At 37.3% G+C, this 21,267-nt stretch overlaps 1 protein-coding gene across 1 annotated transcript in view; it reads left to right on the top strand.

Moving 5' to 3' along the window:
- CNTN1 (contactin 1) overlaps positions 1-21,040 on the top strand; it is a 210,486-nt gene extending 189,446 nt beyond the window's left edge. Inside the window, exons 21-24 of the mRNA XM_036400229.2 lie at positions 4,112-4,298; positions 5,749-5,861; positions 7,009-7,165; positions 18,487-21,040. Coding sequence (XP_036256122.1) covers positions 4,112-4,298; positions 5,749-5,861; positions 7,009-7,165; positions 18,487-18,566 — 537 coding nt within the window. The 3' untranslated portion in view covers positions 18,567-21,040. The remainder of the gene's footprint in view (positions 1-4,111; positions 4,299-5,748; positions 5,862-7,008; positions 7,166-18,486) is intronic.
- Positions 21,041-21,267: the final 227 nt, after the last annotated feature.

The following is a 21,267-nucleotide window of genomic DNA, read 5'->3' on the forward strand; positions in this document are numbered from 1 at the left end:
TAAGGTATTAATTCTGAGATATTTTTCCCCAGAACAATCACCAGTCTCACTCTAGCAGAAGGGAAGGCAGCAAAAGGAAAGTCCATGCTTCTTCACTGAGGATAAAAAGAAAGACTTGTGTTCCTGAAGATCAGAACCCCCATTAGTCCTGAAGGAGCCATAGGACAGGGCAAAAATAGAGAGGGTTGTTCTGGAAGGTTAAGGCTGCAGATAGCATTTGTGAAGTTGCAGTAAAAGTTGTGGTGAAAGAAGTATTCGAAGTGCATTATAAAATTCTAGTGACTATCTCTGGAAGGCTCTGGGTCTATTTGCATTGATAAATAGTAACCTTTAAATTACTGCTCAGTTGTAACACAGGTTAATAGAAACCATCATTCACCAGAGCACCTTCTCAGTTTCCTATTGGTCTTTATTATTTCTAGAAAATTGCATAATTGACTTTTTTGAATGCTAGAGTTTAAGAGGTGGGAGTGCCCTGAGCAAAGATCCTGAGGTATTTCACCTGTGACACAATGCTTCTCACAGCAGGAGGAGTTAGATTTTCCTGACACTAATGCATTCTGTCAGCATGAGTGCCCCCATGGCGATGAGTGTGAGCTGTTACATTTTGCTATTACAGAGAAGTATCCTCAGCTCACACTTAAAGAAGAGATAAAGTATGAAAACTATCTCCATCCATATAGAGAATTTAAGATTGATGAGTTCTTACAATAGACTGCTAACAGCCACATCTCGGCAGTGCATGCAGCACAGTGACACTATTCTTATTTTGCATCGTTTCTATGCAATAGAAACAGGTTTATTTTACTAAACAAATTTATCACTAGTCGCCACCATTGTATCTTCTAGACTGAAATATGCTATTAGCATTCTTTCTCAATATGAGTAAAGTGTATTTTTGTGTCAGTCCTACGTAGAACCTTCAAGAATATGGAAGCTTTTGTTTCATGATACTTACAGAAAGAGTTTCAGTATATTAAAGTTTGAATAGAGGAGAAGACCATGAAAGACAGGTTTTTTCCTGATTTTAGCACAGAGAGATGCACTAATTCATGATGGCTAAGGCATTCCTTCGCACAAATCACAACTGGCTTATTTCCCACAAAAATTCTAGAGCTTGGTTGAAATCTCCTTCTGTGTTCTCTGGGAATTCATTGCCTGTGGAGTACCCTAACAAAGTAAATGCAGAGCACCAGGAATAAGAAGGCTGTCTGGGCCTGCTATGTTAGCTCTTTAAAAAAAGAGAGAGGGGCTATTCAGTAGAGTGGGGAAATGTGATCCCTTGAAGCAATGTGGCATTTAATTCCAGAGGCAAGAAAGAAATTTCCAAATTATTTCAAGAAAGTTTGGAATTATTTAAAAATAAAGTGAGAAATGTAGGAATGGTATGAAGACAGTAGTTTTCTTAGCTCTCAGGGAAGCAGTATTTCTTTTTCCAGGAGTTGTTACAATGGTCCAAATATATAAATATGGCTGTGTATTAGAGAAGAACTTTCTGTGTTCATGACATATAGCTCACACAGTATGGGAGTAGAGTCCACAACATTGCAGCCAAGAGCTATTGTATTTGGGATTTAAATTTTATTTAATTTTTAAATTATATAAATTCTGTCTGAAATGTAGTATATTCTCAGTTATGACATTTGCATTTCATTCATTTTTCTCACTTGTCTTGTTTCATGCTCTATATTACTCTTGTATTACACCATTAGCTTCCCTGTACTGTAAATGAACATTAAGATTGTTAGAAGCTTTGCAAGGCAGAGGAATGCAAAGGTAAAGCTGTTACTTAATTAACATGATAGATCATACAAAAAAAAATTAATTGTTTTTCAGTGGCCAGCTAAAATCAACAACAAAGTTACTATTGGTCCTGTCATGGTTAATAAACTTTTGGCCACCTAGAACTTTACAGACATACTTTTGCTGCAGGCTAGAAACTTGTTTGAACTTAGAGATAGACATGACGTTCTCTAGCTCCTGATGTACACGCCCTCTCTCACCTGAGTCAGCCACTTACTGTTAATACCTTATGGTGTACAGCTGGTTGCATTCAACAAGACCTGCTTATCTACAACAATATGTTAATTATAATTTTCTTCATATAAAAGAAACTCTGACTTGAAGATCACTATCAGACCTTCAGCTGAAATGGCTGTCACAGTTTCAGATCCATGCCAGTTTGAAGCCATTCATCTGGTGGAGGTTGCCACTCTACTGCTGAAGCCTGCAGAATGGACTGGGTGCAGAGTCCTCATTTTAGGGTAAAGGCTGTTTACTTGGGAAAATAGCCACCTTTATAAGTGTGAATTTTATGAGTGCGATTGCCTAAATTAAGTAAACTGATGTTTAGGATGCTAGTGAATGATACTTTCTAAACAAAATGCAGGACATACATTTATAGAACTGAAGATTATCTTTTTGTGCCTGCTGGAAATCAGGTGTGCATGCTGAACTTAAAAAGCAAATCCAGTTTGGTCTGCAGATACAGGAGTGTGATTGTCCCTGCAGCAGGAAAGAGTGACAAAGGCCACTAAGATGTCACATTTGTAATAATCAGAGTGAGTAACCTGTAGCACTGGTGGGAAGGACTGTGGCAAAAAACATTGACAAGAGACAAGCTCCAAGAAGTATTTAGTTGACAGTAATCTCTGGGTAGTGATACTGTTCTCATGTACAAAGACATTTGAAGTAGGTAAAGAGAAATCTGCTGCTAAATCCCCTGCATCTCTCATTATTCAACCACAGCAAGTGTTCCAAGATAAAAGGAAGCAATATTTTTATTAAATATTGTAATTTAAATGTAAATAGGAGAAATAAAGCCTCACTAAACAAGGGCTGTACCCACAACTTGTAAAGAAGAGAACTTGTGATATTAACACTTTGAAAGACCATCAGTTCTTCTAACCTATTCCTTAAATAAAGTTTTCATGGACAACTAATGTCAGAAGAACAGAAGGTTAAAGCAGTTGCTATTTAAAAGAAAAGATGACAGGATACCAATAATATCTTACAAAGTAAGATTTTTCCTAGAGCCTGAATTTACCAACAGTATTAACTTCTTCCTAAAAAATTTTAAACGCCCTCATGTAACATACAAAAATTCATTATGAAGTCAGACAGAAGCTGAGCAGAAATGCTGAGGGTGAAAACACTCAGGAACAAAATGCAATGGGCACAGCTTTCTGCTCTTTCAGGTTTCTGCAGTAAGTTAGTCTTATGCAAATGGTTATAAACCAGACAAAACCCAGAGACTGACAGTGTTTCACTCTCATTTGCATCTCACAAGGCCATGCAGAATAGGACCCTGTATATGTGAGGGACTGTATGGAATGACATCACTCCATAGGAATTACACTGTTTTCACCTGGTGCTTTGTTATGAATTAAATAATTCATAATAATGAATTAAAATAGGATGGAACAAGTTCTTGGGGAAAAAAAAAAAAAGAACCCTAATGGAATTTCTGGGTACTCTTAATTGGCTTTGGGTTTTAAGGTGTTATAAGCTTACAGTCATGTTTTTTGCATATTGTAAATATTTTCATGTACTTCTTAATCTACTTGGACAAATGTTATATTGTGCTATGAAACCTAATCAAGTTCAGCTGAAAACCTCTGAAAATGGTTAGGTACACCTATTCAGACCTACAATGCAGCTAACATGACTGAATACTTTGCTTTCCATAGATAGAAGTACAAAAAGCCTAAATTTGTAAGACATGCAAAACAAAACACGCCAAAAACATTCTTAGAGTTTAGTCTCTACAAGTGAAAGAAAATAATACTAAAGTTCAGAGTAGCATGCAAAAACAAAAAAGCAAGAAAAAAGTCTTGTTCTTTGAAGGCATTATCCAGCTCCCAGGCTTCTAGTGACTTAGCTGGGAACAAGTTAAACCACTGTGAGAAAAGTTTACATAATTTTTGTTCCTTTATGCCTATACACAACTTGGTTAAAATCACAGCCTGTAGAAGGAATTCTATGCTATTGCTGTTAGATTTCTTTTAGCTGGCTTATATCTGAATATACAATATAGAAATACATCAGGCTTTATAAAATTTCGTTATGATTAAATATGTAACATTTAATCCTCCAATTGGCATGCTTACAGATTCGTTACTGGGCTGCTCATGATAAAGAAGCAGCTGCACAGCGGGTACAGGTGAGCAATCAAGAGTATTCAACCAAACTGGAAAACCTCAAGCCTAACACTCGCTACCATGTGGACGTGTCTGCCTTCAACAGTGCAGGCTATGGACCTCCCAGCAGCACCATTGATGTTGTTACAAGGAAAGCACGTAAGTAAATGGAGCATTAGGTCAAGTATAATCATGTCCACCATGTTTTCAAACATGGCTTCTTGTTCACATACCCAATGTTCTCTTCTCATATGGCATTGCTGCTTAGTCTGAAAATTTCTGCTAAAATTCTCCTTCCTCTCTTTTGTTGCCATATATAATGGGGATATCTTACAAAAGGCGGTAAAGAGGCTAAGATTATAGGCTCAAAGGAGGGTGACCTGAAAGCTCAGATCAGGTTGCTCAGGGTTTTCTCCAGCTGGATCTTGAAAACCTAAAGGGATAGAGACTGCACAACCTCTCTGAGAAACCTATTCCAGTCCCTGACTTATTCTGAGCATCTAGTCTGAGACTCTTAATTGATATTGTGCATTTTTGTTACTCATCCTCCTGCTGTGCCATCCAAGAGCCTGGATCCTTTTTGATAAACCCCTGGCCAGGATAGGGCACTCTTAGGTCCCCTCCTGTCTCACCTCCAGGGTGAGCAAGTGCAACTCTTTCACCTTTCTTTCACAAATAAAGTGTCCCAGATCCCTACCAGGTTGGTATTGCTCTGTTGTACTCACTCCAGATTACTAGTGTCTTTCAAGTATTGGGAATCCCAAAGCTGGACACAATATTCTAAATGATGAGCAGTTGAGACCAGCTATTGCTTAGGCGTCTATACACTGCATTTCTGTTTTGTCAATGATGAATAAAATGTGACCAGATGCCATTGTCATCAGCAGCAGAGCAGCAAATTCAGGCTGCCTTGAGAAGTGGGCGATCTGAATCTCACTCTAGAATTGACATACCATAACAGGTTTTTGAATATTGTTCCTGACTCAATGAGGATACCTAGCACTAGCATTGACTGAACAATGTAAGAAAAGCATCTTGTGTATTTAAAATGCAATTATCTGGGCTAAAAATGCATACAACTGATTTGAGGGTCTCTGTCAGTAAATAGTGTATTGTGCAACTTGCATCTGCAGGGTTCATTAATAAGAGCCCATTTTATAAGCTTTCTGTGTAAGTTATAATTAATGGTTTCTGCATTGGCGTACTGTTATTTCTGCTGATCTGAGTTAAATTATGTAGAAATGGCTGTAAATAATTGATTGAATGTTTGCTCTCTATGAATAAATATGACTTATGCCACATTTCTGGGAGATTCTGAAGGTAGTTGCATGCCAGCAAACACTGGTGGTCAGCAACATTGAGGGGTAATGTTGGCCACTTACATTCTGGCAACACAGAAAGGCAGACCCACAATGCAGCCACTGCACAAAGCCATCCAAAATTGCCTGGCTGGAGCTGTAGCAGTTCATTCCAGGAAGGAGACTATCCTTTGCTTATATATATGACAGCCTAATTTCCATTTTCATATTTTTACATGTCTCAATAAAAACATCATTGAACATTTATGAAACCTCATTTATGTGTACATTATACATATGTTTCTTTTCAGCTCCAAGCCAGCGCCCAAGAATTATCAGTTCTGTAAGATCTGGTTCAAGGTACATCATCACCTGGGATCACGTGAAGGCAATGTCAAATGAGTCTGCCGTTGAAGGATACAAAGTATGATATCTGAAAATATTTTTTATCTTTATGTATGCTTTTGTAGTGCATTTTATAGACAGTGTTGAATCTTTGTATGTAATCAGACTTGCACACACTTGAATGCTGAAGAGGAAGGCATTATACTCAGCAATCGCAACCATCCAGTAGGCCTAGGGCAAAGCCTATGTCAATATGGTGAGAAAAAATTAGGGGACTGAAATTCATTTGGGTGGTAAATCACATTAGGGGAAAGTTCATAGCAGTGAATGCAACAACCTTATTTCCCACATGATCACATTTATTGTCTGTTGGTTTAAAATAATGTATAGAAAACTTATATACTTTATCGTTTTTCCTTTTATCAGTATGCATTGTTCCAGTTTTCCTTTCCCATCTCCATACAGGGGTTATAGTTCCTGAAACATGAGTTTTTAAAGTCTGGGAAGAAAGACAAAGGGAAGGGACCTCTACCATCAGTAGATGCAGTTACTCTGTAACCACAGCAAGTGTATATACTGACTATAGGGCATATAGAAAACTTCAGCTATTAATTCCTGTTTAATGTTGCTACTTGCTTGGCAGTAAGAAAATTAGTATCATACTCTTCATTTGCAAATTTGATTGTGGAGTTGCACTCCTTCCTGGGAATTGCTAATCATGTTTCACAGAGATTATTTCAGAAAGAAATAGGATCTTTTCTAAAGGTCCCAAAAGACAACTACCATCTCATTTGCAATAGTTTAGCATTATTGAGAGTTAATAATAAAATTGCTAATCGTCTCATTTATAAATTTTGTGTCAGAAAACCCAGCTGAGTTCTCATATTTTTATTTTATGGTCTCTGCCACCCTGCCTTGATATTCTCCATCACTTAATTACTTATTTTGAGTGTAAGTGCTAAACTTATTTTTCAAAAGGTGGCATAATTTTGTAACAGAAAATGAGAAGACATCCTGTCTAAATTCACCTTGTGTAAATATTTAAAAAGTTGTATTAGCCCCTAAGTTTATATATATATATATATGTGTGTGGGTATATATAGTGTTTCATATAAATTAAAACCCAATACTTTTTCATTGACACAGTTTACAGAATGTATCATACAGAAATGTATCTTCATGGAAATGTAACATTTCAATAACTGTATTTACCATGACTTTCCTAGGTACTATATAGGCCAGATGGACAGCATGAAGGCAAGTTGTTTTCCACTGGAAAGCACACGATAGAGGTCCCAGTCCCCAGCGATGGTGAATATGTTGTTGAGGTGCGAGCACACAGTGAAGGAGGAGATGGAGAAGTAGCCCAAATAAAAATTTCAGGTGAGCAAATAACTTCCCTTTTTCTTTGCCACATTCCTTGGAAATTTTGGACTGAGTGTTTTCCTCTTGCATGCTATTGAGAGATGGGCACACCCAAAATTGGAAAGATAGCCCTTCAGGAGTGACTGCACTGAGAATAAGAGTATATCTTAAAACATTTCTGAGGACTCATAGCACACACACAGGACACTCCTGTAGCAGTCCAGCTCAATCCTAGAAGCACTGCCAATCTTCCAAATACCAGAGTGCTTTTACTGGTGCCCCCGGTTAGGCTACCACTTCTAGTAATGTCCCACAGGCATAACTACATGGTGCAGACCTCAGGATCTAGGTGTCAGCTTGCAATAACCCCATAGGCCTAGCACCTTTTGCCTCTATGTCATTCCTTTGACAACTGCCACTAAAAGGAAAATAATAGAGAAAAGGAATGGTCCACAGTGATCCACAGACCTCTTGCTGGGGAAGTTCCACTTCTCAGTGAGAAGGGGATCTGTGGCACAAAAATTATAAATAAGCAGTGAGAAACTCCACATGCTCTAATTCAGAGTGGTCTGGATGATTGGTAAAGACGAGAAGGGACCGTGGCTTAGGATAATTCAAATTTGGCTTAATAATGACTATGAATACAAGTTCAGACATGGTCTGCACATCTCCTTCCTATTAGTTTTTTATCTTAAGTAGTTCCTTGGCACTGTTTGGTATGAAAGAGAACATATGAATAGACATCAAGGAATTGGATAGTTTCTTTGCAAGGTTATAATTCCATCACTTACATTGTATTCTTGTATTTTTAATCTAAAAAATTAACCCAGGGAATAGAAAGGATTAAATGTCAAAAATATTCTTATCACAGAAGCAATGCAATCATTATTGTGGCTTTTTAAAAAGAACAATGTTTATGCTGTATTACCTGTACTGTGGGGGAAGCTGCCCGTGCCTAAAGGAGTGGACCTCCCATCTGCAGGTTTCCAATAATATACACAGCTTATATAATCTGGCGTGAGCTCATGAGTATCACCATTTTTGTTTGTATTAAGTTTTTATTTTGTGTTTATTTTGTTCTTATGAATACCTGCACAGTAGACACATTTTACCTATTTTTTTTTAATCTATGTTTTTCTGGCTTTGGTGTCCGAGCATTGTTTCCTTTTGTAGCTGTTGTTAGATTAAAGAGTGTTTTTGTGTCTAATACATTGTTCCCATTAAGAACTGTATCTATACTAGCCAAGTGACTAATCAAATGTTTAAAACACTGTCTGCCTTGAATTTCTCCTCAATAACAATCATCAGGTCTTAAATAAATTCATCAACTCTTTTCTTCACCTCTCCAGCTTCTGATACTTCCTTTAAGACTAGATACTATATATGCACTCTGTTCAACTCAGCTGTCTGCAGAGATATTCTCACCTCCCCACACTTAACTACTTCCAGCATTATTCATGAACGGCTTTCATTAGCCATTTATTACCTTTCATGGGGCTATGAAATTATGTTCATCTTGTTTGTCCAATACCATCTCTAAATTCTTCCTGGAATCCATACTTTCCAGGATGCACTATCTCATCATTTGCAGAGTACCACCGCAGGGTCATGTCTCTTTTTAACTTTGTGTTTAATTTTGCCTGTGGCTATGACAAAGCACAGTTGGTTTGAATGGTTCAAGTCCCTGTCTGAATTTTTGTATTAATCTGTTGTTGTCTCTATTTGCCATCTTGGTTCCATAGGTGCTTACTTCTGCTGCTTTTGATATAAATATATGGATTGCATTCAGTCCAGAGCTGTTCAGTGTGGAATTGCACTAGAAATTCAGTGCCCATTCTTCAATAATTGTGGTTTGAAATCTGCTAGTGTCTGACTTCTTAATCCATTTAGCATATGTGTTAATTGTGTGTACCATATTCTATGAGACTATTTTAGGATAGTAAGTCAACCACTTTAAAAAATCTGAAATATATTGTTGTATTATCATTCACTGGGACAATCACTTTTAATATGTTTTATAAGTCACAAAAATGTTTAGGGAACTCCTGTCTTCAGGACATGTCCTAAGTATCTTTGTATCAAGCATGTGTTACAGCCTGCCATTGGTGTGGTGCAAAGGCCTTTAGGTTGCAGCTGGCAGATTATTTCCCAGAGCATCGTGTCAGTGCAATGTCAAGCCCAAGCTGATCAGTCTTGCCAAGACTGTGACCTGTCCCAAGTATGTCTGTACAGAATTAGCACCACTGGGAGAGTTAGCACCCTGCTAATGCTGATTTGCAGAGTTTTGCATTAAACTGTCTTCCGCACTGCGGACAAGTTCTCATCCATAAATTGTACCACACACCAGCTAGACAGACAGGGACTGTGCCTCTGCTGACCTAGACAGAGACAGCATTCCCTGGACTCAGTTTAGGAAAGTTTGAAAAAGAGACAAAAGGCAAGGTATTCTCTTTGGAACACATAGTATACAGCCAATCAGGAAAGAATTTCAGGTTATTTCTAGGCTGCTTTTCCAAAAAGCAGAACAAAGTATAATTTTAATGCCTACACATGGCAAATTATGTCTGCTAATTTTTATTTTTAAGGAAATCTTCCAGTAATGGATTAGGATTTAGAATAATTATCTCAAAAGAATGATAGAGTAGTTAATTTTTTTTTTAAATTATGGTTTTTCTCAGAGAATTGCAAAGAAGAGAAGATGTAGTTTGATAGGAATGTATGTTGTGGTGCTTGACTGACCAAAATGGAAGTTACATATTTACACAGAGATGTAAACAATAGTTAAAGCAAAACATAAGGAGTCTTACCAAACTCAGAGAGGAATATTGCCTTACATGACCTTTAGGCATCCGATTCCAGTGTTTGCAAACCTACCTAATTTTGTGCAGAAGTGAATGGGGAGAATTAAGTATCTAGGGCAGAGGTTCCAAATAGCCTATATGACCAGGAATGGCAGGATCTTAAACAAGGAGTGTCTGCAACACCAGTGTGTCATCCAAGTGGGTGTTTCCCTGCTGTTCACTGGGTATCAAATCCAAAGTAATCTACATAATATGGCTGAGTTAGGTGTCTAAGCTCCCATTATAATCAGTTGTCATTTAGGGTGTAATTCAGAATGTTAAATAAAGCCTGTAGCATTTGAGATGCCCCAGTTTACCAGGGACATCCTGAGGCATCTCAAATGCTACGTCCAGGGACACAATTCTGACAGGCATGACATGAAATACAGGGAACCTGAGGCCTTCTGGATAGGTAGGTTGTCTTAGTTTGCAACAAATTTGGAGGGGAACCTCCAAAGGGATGGTTCCTTAAAGGGCAAAATTCAGCAGTCCTTCCCTCCACCTGTTTAGGTGATAAACTTCCTTCAAGAAAAGTGGAAAAAACTGTTTATTTAACAAGCAAAGTATTTATAAGCATAAAAAATGAATAATATTCAACAATAAAACCTTTTGCTGTTTTGAAGAGAGGGCAAATTCAGAAAGCCCTTCTGTAGTTCAGAGAGAGTGCTCTGTGGGTGTTTCTGGCTCACTGAGTGTCTCTCAGTCCCTCTGGTGCTGGAGTGCAGTGTCCTGGGCCCCCAGTGTGCCACAAGTGGGAGCCCACAGTGTTTTTTTCCTGGGTTTTTTGTCCAGAGCAGGTTTGAACAGTTCCAGGAAAAGAAGAAGCCACAGTCTGAGGAACTTCTCTGCCTCAGCTAGCTAAAAACTAACTAAAAGCAAAGGAGAGCTCTCTCCCACTCCCTGTCCATGCTGCAGACAACGTGCGCTCAGAGGCACCTGCAGCTCTTGTCTCCTTGGTTTTGAATACAGCCCTGAAAAAATTCCACTGCTTTTCCTTCTCTCTCAGATCTATTTTTAAAGGACAGACTTCTTTCTGGGCTAAACAGATGAATGGGAATGTAATTCAGCATCATAAAGTCATCCCAGCACACAGGTGGAGGCCAGACAGGACACCAGCACACATCTTTTATCCTATATTTCAGGTTCAGGAGCACTAACTGGCCCTGAGGTCCTAACATAGGAACTAAAATTGTAGCATGTTTTAACTAACATAATTACATTTGAAATTCAAATGGAAAAGAAACTAGAAGTAGATTTTATTTCTATCTCAATTCCTTGTTCAAGGGAAAAAAACTCCTTTTTGTTTTCTTCATCCTCTCCCATCTCACAGAAAACCCAGTCACCTGCAGAAGGGGGAGGCAAATATCCTGCAGCCACTTTGCTCTCATGTAACCAGTCAGCTTCCAACAGGTTACACTATTTTAGTTGAGAGTGATACAAGTTTATCAAACAGTATCTGAAGCTACCTCACATGCCTTTCTTTTTAGTGAACATCTTGAAATAAATGTTCTTATATAATAACTCTCTGTATATGTGCATTCCAGCATACAGCTATAATCAGTGTAAAATACAGCCACGATCTTTTGTATTTTATTGGCCAGTGCCTGTCGTAGAGCAAGGAGCTTTATTTTTTAAGCCATTATAGTGAATTAATGAGCTACACAATTTAAAATTCATTTTTGAGTTACCACAACCAGATGAAGGTTGGAATGACTTGTTTAACCAATGGAGTCTTTTTCAAGAGTTAATAGGCTTATCTGTTTCCTTTGAAATACAGTAAAGGCTGAGAAATTTTTTTGTCTCTTGCATGAGTTTTGGACTGCAGTGCTTTGTCATATTACTAAAATTAGTGTAATCAAAACAATCTTGCAATTAGTAGGAACTAAAACCATATGGTGCTTAGTTCTTTTTTCACTTCACTTGTGTAACTGCACTGGCCCCAGTGCAGTTGCTTTATGCCAGAGTAAGGAAAAAAAGAATGAAGCTCTCAAGTTTTAAATATTCATCCAGAGTGGGAAAGAGGGAAGGGTTACTCTTCTTATTTGAATAAATATTGGGGAAGAAAGGGAAGTACCATACACCTTCAGCTTCACATGTGAAATCAGGTTAATGTCTCAGTTTTAATAGTGGCATGGAGAAAGAATAATTTAGGTATTGTATATGCTTATAGCAAGAGAACAAAATTACAGTTTCTCTGTGTTCAGTGCACACACACACACACATATATATACACATATGAATTCCATTTGCCAGAGGCATGTTTTTGGATCCTGAAATAGCATTTACTTTGAAGTACAGCTCTTTCAAAGGAAAATGCATAAATTTTGCCTGTACTAATTTACACAATCCTTTTAATTATTTATCTTTTAATTTTTTCAGTTACTATTTAAAAGGGGACAAATGTTTGTTGCACACATTAGTACCAAGTAAGTCAGGTGATCATTCACTTCTCATGTGGTATAATCACAACCTTTTGATTTGAAAATGCCCATCTGTTGCAAAAGCTGTTGTAGTAATAAGAGGAGGAGAACACAGATAAAAATCATAATACTGAAGAAAACAGATTCTACCTAGTTGGGGCAGGACAGTCCTTTGTTCCTCACCTTGGAACTTCTTATGCATCTTGTACAAGAATACAGCAAAAAGCTTCTACTGAACTAAAAGTACATTTCTGAAAGAGCTCTCCTCTAAAAGAAGAGTAACTTTCAAAATGCATTTGCTGTTGTCTCACTACTGAAAAATTAATTAGAAAATACTCAGAATGCCCTCTAACCTGGTACATACATATGCTTAAAACAACATATTTTGTTCTCTGCTGTTTTTCTTGATTTTTCTTCATCATCACATTTCATTTCATCACAATTCTAATTTATTGGTATTGCCTTCTTCCAAGCCTTAGTTTGATTGAATAAGGTGACATACTCAGTGATAGAACAAGTGTTATCTTGAACAGCCATATTCTCATTAATTTCAATTTTTTTCTCTTTTTCTTCTATTCAAACTCAAAGTTTGGACAGATGGTGGAAGTATTTTCATATCTAGTTATGTTTTCTTAGTCTGCATTATCCTGTGATAATCCCTGTTTCCTTCTTCCTTTCTGCAGTGACTTTAATGCCCAATTTAAGACTTTTTCTGCCTTGCTGAAGAGCAAGGTCAATTGAAGCTGATCTGTCCTGCTGGACTAGTTTATTTTCTTTGCTGCTTCTCAGTCCATTATTTTTATTGTCTGCGTATTTTTTGTGTTGCTCTCCAGCCCTGGGTGCTGCTTGTTGCCACTGATTGTTCCTTGTGGTGCTGCAGTACTCAGGGAGCAGAGGGAGGGAGGCTGTGCCACCATTTTGCACCTGAAGAGTTTCTGCTGTTTACCCATTGCACCCTGTGGCTTTTTAAATGTGGACTATTTGCAAGTCAAAAAGAGTGACACAGCTGGTATATAGTTGGGCTGAATTTATTTGTAAGAAAAATTCACAAACCCCAATTTTCTTGAACAAGGGGGAGTAGAAATCCCTCGACATGCCAACTGGCCAAAGAAGATGGTCTGCCTAGGTCACAGAAGAATCTCTTCATGCTATTATTTGTTGTGTGCACAGCTTTAAGAGTATATTTTATGAAAAAATATTACCATTGGTCTTCTACTTTACTCTCCACGCAAAAGAATCTGTAAGGCATATTAGTATATGTGAGGGGGAAGAGGTATTTGAGAAATAACCTATGTTTGTTGACAGCCAAGTAATAACCCAACAACTGAAAATTTTCTGATTTTTTTTGGAGTCCAGGTCATCTTTTCATGTTGGCAGCCCAGGTCTGTGGCAGGGCTAGAATCAATGAAATAGAAGCTCCAGCTGCTGACAATGCCAAGGTTCCAGATGCTATTGCCAGAAGAAAACAAAATGTTTCCTTGACAGAATTTTCAAGTAGGAGAGGACAGACTAACATAATGGGGTAGAAAAACCACCCAGACCATCAGCAGCAATTTAAATATGTTTTTCTTAGGATAGTTGAAGCTGTTCCCCAGATGCACAGCAAACCTTAGCACAGCCCAAAGCATGAGCAGATGGACAGACAGCTTTGTTTCCATCCCATACATCTACTCTGCTGCAAAAACAGTAAATCACAGAGTTGTGAATCACTCCATAGTGAAAGGTTTATGGTGCAGTCAAGAGGAAAATTTCCTCATGCACAAAAAAAGGTTTCCTAGACAAGGGAAGGTTGGATGCTTGATTTAGTAATGATGCCAGTGATGCAAGATAAGTATATTATGATTAGTTCCATTATTTTCCATTTTCCATGAATAGGGATAACAGAATTTAAATCCTGTCACCTGATACGACCTATTTCTTTTGCAGTAGTCTTTGAAGAAATTATATTTCACCCCATTTCTGTTTTCCTGTTCTACCTGAGTAAATATGAAAACACTGAGAAAACAGATACAAATGAAGCCTAATAGTTGATATAGAAATTAATGACTGGAATAGGCAAAAACCCCTTCATTTTTTCAGATGGCCTATTTTTTTCACACAGAAGTGGACAAACTTAGACTCAAGGAGAAACAGAATAGAAGAAGGCTTTGCAATTAACCTTCTTGTAGTAAAAAGGAGAGCTAAAAACCAGATAGCCCTAATGGAATATAGGTCCTTGGATCCTGCACCAAAAGGAGAGTATTATTTACAGGAAAATGAGTAGGAGTTTGGTCATTCTTTCAGAAAATAAAGGAATCTGTTTTGCAAAACAGTCACAAAGACAGACTGTCATGAGTGAGTTTTTAGGTTGTTTGAAGAATCATCAGCAAAGGTATCCGCAAAAGCAGATTTAATGTAAAAATGAAAGTACAACAAAGTTTGTTGGTAAGGTTCACTCTTTTACTTACTAGATGGACAAAACACACAGAGAAAAATCAGAATAAAATCTAAAATCAATCTGTCTAAAACTAAAATCAACCTCAAATTATCCACATGGAGGCAGGGAATGGCAAAAGGTATGGATGGGGAAGGGTAAAGATAAAAAGGAATAAGGGACATTCTCTGGTTGTGTCAGAATGTTTCAAGGGGACCCCCTTCACCAAACTTAGCCTTCAGCTTGACCAACAGTTTAGGCCTAGTGGTTTTAGCAGCACTTAAACTTAACAGCACTTAATCAATAGCCTAAGTCAAACAATTTAAGAAAAGGTTCTGTAGAATTTACTGTAAACACATCAGTAACTCTCTTATGGGCCTGACTTATGAATCCAACATACTTGAGAATCTGAGAGCAACGCTCACAGTGCATTTGCTGTGGCATATTCACACTCACACGCACACAGACCTAAAGGAGTGTGTGAATAATTCCCATTGAGTTTAGGGAAGAGCTCGTGTTAAATGTATTTGCATCTTCACAGGCAAAGGGTTGAGCCTTAAGGAGGGGGATTATCAGCCCAGGCTGTGTCCTTGGCATTCATCAGCAGTCCCCTGAGCTTAACAAACTTGAGAGTTTGCTGGCTCTGAGAAGGCCCACTCAGAGGGAGGTTGCAGCTTGCTGAGGTCCGGAAGAGATCTCAAAGGTCCTTTTTTTTTCACAATGAAAAGACATTGATGTTGGGAAAAGGGCCAAAAATATCGTATATAAAGATAAGTAACATTTAAAGAAAATAATGATGTAACAAATTGTCACAAAGGCTTAAGAAATACATCAAAGTTGGAACTGTTTTAATGCATGCTTCATTTAGGCATTGATTTTATTTCCTTTGAGTATATTTGGAAGACTGTTGCATACTTTCAAGATGTCAGTAAAATTTAGGATCTCCTTTCAGAAATGTGGAAGTTTCATCCTGGATGTTATGTGATTGAGATGGCAACAGAGAATTTAAAATAGTAGTAGAAAGCTGTGAATTAGTAGAACTTTACAAGAAGTTTCTGTGATACATAAAGATCAAGCTGAAGGAAAAGCCATCGAGCAGTTCTTCTTTTCATTTACTCAGACAGATGAACAACCACTTGTGTGAGAAAGGCTTCTGAGAACAGGAGACAGAAAAAAAAGTTAGGTTAACTGCATGCATCCCATACAGATTTTATCTGATGTTCAACTACATTCTGGGTACATGTTTCTCTAGATAGTTTAGACCTAATCTTAAAAATTATCTGCTGAAGGAATTATATACCAGACAGTAGTAAAGCCTGTGCAAGATTTCACTATTTTTGCTTCAGACTGTTGGGATGAAAAAAAAAAGAGCAACAACAAAAACCCAAAACAAACCGAACCAAACCAAAAAATACCAACAACAAAAAAAAACCCACAAAAAAACCCTACCAAAAACCAAACCAACCAAAGAAAAAGACAAAAAAAATAAAAGACAAACCAAAAAAACCCAAACCAAAACAAAGAAACACACACAAAAACCCCAAAACAAAACAAAAAACCCAAACAAAAAACCCCAGCCAAATTTAAGGGCATGTGTTTTGTTTATTTAAAAGATGTGAGGACTCTTGATAGTAAGTTCGCACATGGTGCATTAGAGTGGTGGTTGGGTTGTGTGATGCTGATTTGGTTTTGATGCTGATTTTGATAGTTTTAGTTTGCAGTTGCTTGCACACTGGATCCATAAAATGCTGATTGAGAGGAGAGATCACACATTATAACACTGAGGAGAGAAAGAATATTTAGGCACTACATATATCCAGCTCATACCTGGCCAGACTTCAGACGGAGCTTACTAATCCTTCTCTTTTAATTTACCTCCACATGTTTATTTGTACACTTCCACTGAGTCTTTATCTGGCATTTCTCTAGCTTTTAAAGGTTGATAAAACTGACAGATCACAATTGCATTACTGAGCAGAATTTTATTTTTTTAATTCTTGTAGTTTATTCTTAGGCAAAACTTTTCTTAACTTTCATTCATGAGCTACAGGAGTGTTCTGATGTCATGCAATGGCAAATAATGTTTCCAGTAAAGTATGGATCCTTACATGTAGGTCAGTAATCTAACAAGAAAGAAAAAGATGATCTGCTCAATGTGCATTTATCCTGCTAATGTTCTGTTAATGTGTTGTCCAAGGATAGGACTTGCTTTATTTAAGAAAACTGGTAAATATATCTCTGCAACAGTGCCTAAACCTTGTAAGGAATCACTATAATAGAGGTGAATTGCTAACTATTCTGGAGCCAGTAGCACATCTCAGGGGAAGATTTATTATTCCTTTTTCTCTGTAGAACAGCAACATGCAAAGAGATGTTTCCTCATACTTGCACATCATTCAACTTTACTCAGCAAACTTTTTGTCTTGTTTTTCTTCATTAGAAGTGTTCAAAATATTTATTTGCGTCTTTCCAACTGCATTATCCTGGTCTGACAAAAGCAGAATACATTTTCTGTGGATATTCTTAAACACAAAACCTGGAGTTTTTCCCCTATGTCTTCATTCATTAAGAACCTGTACTCTGATATTTAAGAACAAAACCAAAACATTAATGTGCTCATAAATCACTAAAAAATAAGATAAATATACCCCTGTGCTTTCGCCGTTGGTCATGCTGTGCTTGTTTTTAGGCCTGCTGAAATCTCTGCTGCTCAGTTTGTGCATTACCTTCTCAGTATGGTTTTTCTTCATTTAACATTTTCTGGAGAGCTGTCCAGTGGGCCTGTTCCAGCAATGCCTTCAGCACCAGCTGCAAGCACCTCTGTGCTGAGTGTTCAGCAGCAGTAAGCTGGGTCCTGCACTGCCCATCTACCATCCTGGTATAGACAAGCCCTCCCTGGGGTGAAAGAATATCCAGTTCTCAGGCTCCTTTGGCCCATCTCCAAGACTGACAGCCTGCACAGTTTGGCTGGGTTGTTTTCTCATATAGATGCTTCTTAACAGGGAGCTGGACCATCGCAGCACAAACCTCTGAACAATAGCAATTCTTATTTTTGTTTGTCAGAGCGAGTCATGTAAAGTTTGTAAACCATAGATTAATATTTTATGTCTTAAAATATTTGTTTAAGAAATACCCTTGTGACTTTAACAGACATAAATGCCACACTACTAGAAGTCGGCCATCTGGACTTTGTAGTCTGGCAGGTAAACAAACGGACCAGGCTCTTTGACATCTCTCAGATTATTGCTGTTCAAATGAGCATTAACATTTCCAAAGGTGTCTCTTTGCTTTGTCACATTTCAAAGACTCCATTAATTTTGTTTTCACAAGCTTAAATATTTATTTTGACCTTTTCCCTTCTGGTATAATAACCTCCTGGCTTGTCAGACTGGCCAAATCAAAATACACTGATGTGTCCTGAATGGCCTTGTTTCTTGTATAAACATGCTGCATAAACATGCAGCTCTGGCAGAACAAAGGAGCGAGTCCTCCGCCCTACTGTAACAAGTCTCTGTCCATTGCAGATTATTCATCCAGGTAGGGGCTGTGCTGAGATATGCCAGCTGGTTTCCAGCCTCCATACTCTGTCGAATTCAGGGTTGTTCCCCCACTGCAAGTGGTGCTGCAGTCAGACCAATACTGTGTTGTTTTCTGTTCGATGCACAGGTGCCGCTGTTGGAGTACCAACTCTGCTCCTGGTCCTAGTGGTGCCTGCCCTGGGTGTCCTTGCCTGCTCGGGATTCTGAATGTAGCTGGATTCACCTTGTCCTCCACATTACACAAAGGATTCCCTTTGATGATGAGGACCACGATTCTTTTTGATTCCTGTGTCACCATCCTAAGCCAAATAAATTACACTTTAAAAAGAATTACCCTACCGATTTCCTATGAACTTTAAGAGGACTGAGGCATCCAGGAACTCCTTCATGAAGTAATCAACTTTTGAACGGCTAAGAATTTTTAACTTGTTCCAATATGCCTTATAAAACACTTATGCTGATCTGTGACAGTTGCATGATTCGGTCCAATGGGGCAAGTTACAGTGTTAAAACCCAATAACATAGGCTGTACAGTGAAAGTAAAATCACCATACGTAGGTGCTTTAACTTGAATAACAAATTGTGAAATATAATAGAGATTGAAATGTTGATTGTATGTGATAAATGTAAGAGTACTGCGTCTGTCTGTACTATCCTATATGTTTTGTGTACTGCATATTTTTGAATAGCCCCGTCATCATTTATTGGGATTACTGGTTTTAGAGAGACAGTCAAAGCAAAAACATTTAATTATTTAGAGCTATATTTCTTGAGGTCATTGGATAGAATTTGAAGGAATTGAAATAAAAGTCAGTGATAAGGATTTTTTGTTTTAAATATGTTCACCCAAGCATGGATAGCATGCTCAGCTTAAAGGAATTTACCTGTGCTTCACTGACCCGAGATTTATTATATTCTTTTCTGAAAAGAATTCTGTTGAAAAATTCTGTTATGGTAATTGTTGCTGGTTTTGGGAGTCAAATGTCAGCTTTCAGGGAAGCAGCGTAATGTATTGGTTTTGATTTAGTCTTATTCCTATTGTTATTATTAAGGTAGCAATATAACACTTAGGAGTTTGGAGATGAAGTCCATGCTAAGAACAGCCAAGTGGACCATGAAATGGTAGGAAACGTATGTTATTTTTTAGAGTGAAAAGATTTAAAATATAAAAAAAAAAAAAAGATATACAATAAATGGCAAAAGCAGAGTAGCACAGTAAAAAAATTATTATATTTACATTTTTATGCTGCAGACACCAGGTGTTACCTTCCTGTATTGAAGGCATACATTTGGGGGAACTATATGCTTTTTCAAGAACTTGATATTATTCTAATGTTCATAGTGTTGTAAATAAGAGTTTTAAAGTTCTGAGACCATTTCTCTATTTGACAGAGTACTGGATGATCCAACTGTGTGTTAGTACGTGAAAGTCAGATCCCAACTGTTAGTCAAAGCTACGTGTTTACTATGGCCTTTTCAAAATGGGAATCTATTAGAGATAGAGAATGTTTTTGTTCTGACTGTGTCTAGAGTGTTTCAGTGCTGGGTTTCTTTGTTGGTTTGTTTGGGGTTTTTTAAGTTGTTAAAGAAATGCGCATTCCTTTCATTTTCCATGGTATGCTGGGAATTAGTTTGGGTGTGAATGATGAAGAAACACAGTGGTGTTGAATCAGCTGGCTCAAGTAATAGTGCAATGTCTGATGCTTCAAGAATTATAAGCTTTGAATCATATTTTATTAGCACAACCTTGCTAGCTACTTAGAAATAGATTTTATCTTTTTAGAACTGATACTGTAGAGGTCCGTAATAATATTTACATGAAGCAAGAATAGGTCTATTAATAATTTACACCCTTTCCTTTTATTTGTATAATTTTGTACTATATATTTACATGTAAAAGTGTAGAGTCTTCATTAATAAATATCAATAATATGGTTTTAGTTTAATTTTAACTATTTGTTACAAGAAGAAAATTTTTTAAATAGGCAAAAGTGATACTCCCCTATAGAGGAATGTCAAAGTGTCAAACACTACTCAGTTTCATAAATTGTATAATTATTTGAAAGAGAAATGAGCTGTCTTCATACATAAGAGACTTATATGCTGTAAGCCTTCTGTACAAAAAATGTGTTTTATTGTGCTTCATTTGGTTTTGTTCTTTTGCAGTAAGACTCATTTTTATATAATATACAACCACAAGTACATATTTTGCCAAATGCATGATTGCCTTTTACTTTTCTAATACATGATGTAAGAAGCAAAACTGTTTCATTTTGCATGGAAATGACCTGGGACGGAAAGCCACTTCTCTTTTTTTAAATCAGCAACATGGATGAGGTAGGTGTCACATACTGATCAGATAGTTGGAGAATTTTCTGTTTCACATAATTGTGTAAATTTGACTGGGACCTTCAGCTTCAAATTGTTGTCAAGAAAAACTAACTAATGTATCATCTGCTTTAAAATGCAAGGTTCTTAATTAAAGTTTATATAGATAGACATATTTGTTGTTTCCTTATATTTCAGGAAAATTGATATTGCTATTATTTGATACTGATGAATATTGAACTGGTTTTTTAGTTACTTTTTATCTTTTCTTTTCAAAGGAGTAGAACAGGACTGTGCTTTGTCCTTTTTATGAATGAAAAGTAAATGACAATTAAATAAATGTATTAATGTTACTCAAAGTATTATAACTGTCTTTTGAATTGGAGCTTTCTAATTTCATAACAGCAATGTGGTCATTTGTGATAGTAAAGGTATGGATAGAATGAAGTCCTGTGTATCCCTGCCCTGCCTTCCTGTGACTATTGCTGGAGTTTAAGAGCTTTTCTGCATTATTTGCTTTGATTATAGGTAATACAGATAGAAAGACTTTCCTAAAATCGGTAAGAGAGAGCATCCTGAG

The sequence above is a fragment of the Molothrus ater genome, chromosome 5 (assembly GCF_012460135.2).
Source record: "Molothrus ater isolate BHLD 08-10-18 breed brown headed cowbird chromosome 5, BPBGC_Mater_1.1, whole genome shotgun sequence".
Lineage (NCBI taxonomy): Eukaryota > Metazoa > Chordata > Aves > Passeriformes > Icteridae > Molothrus > Molothrus ater.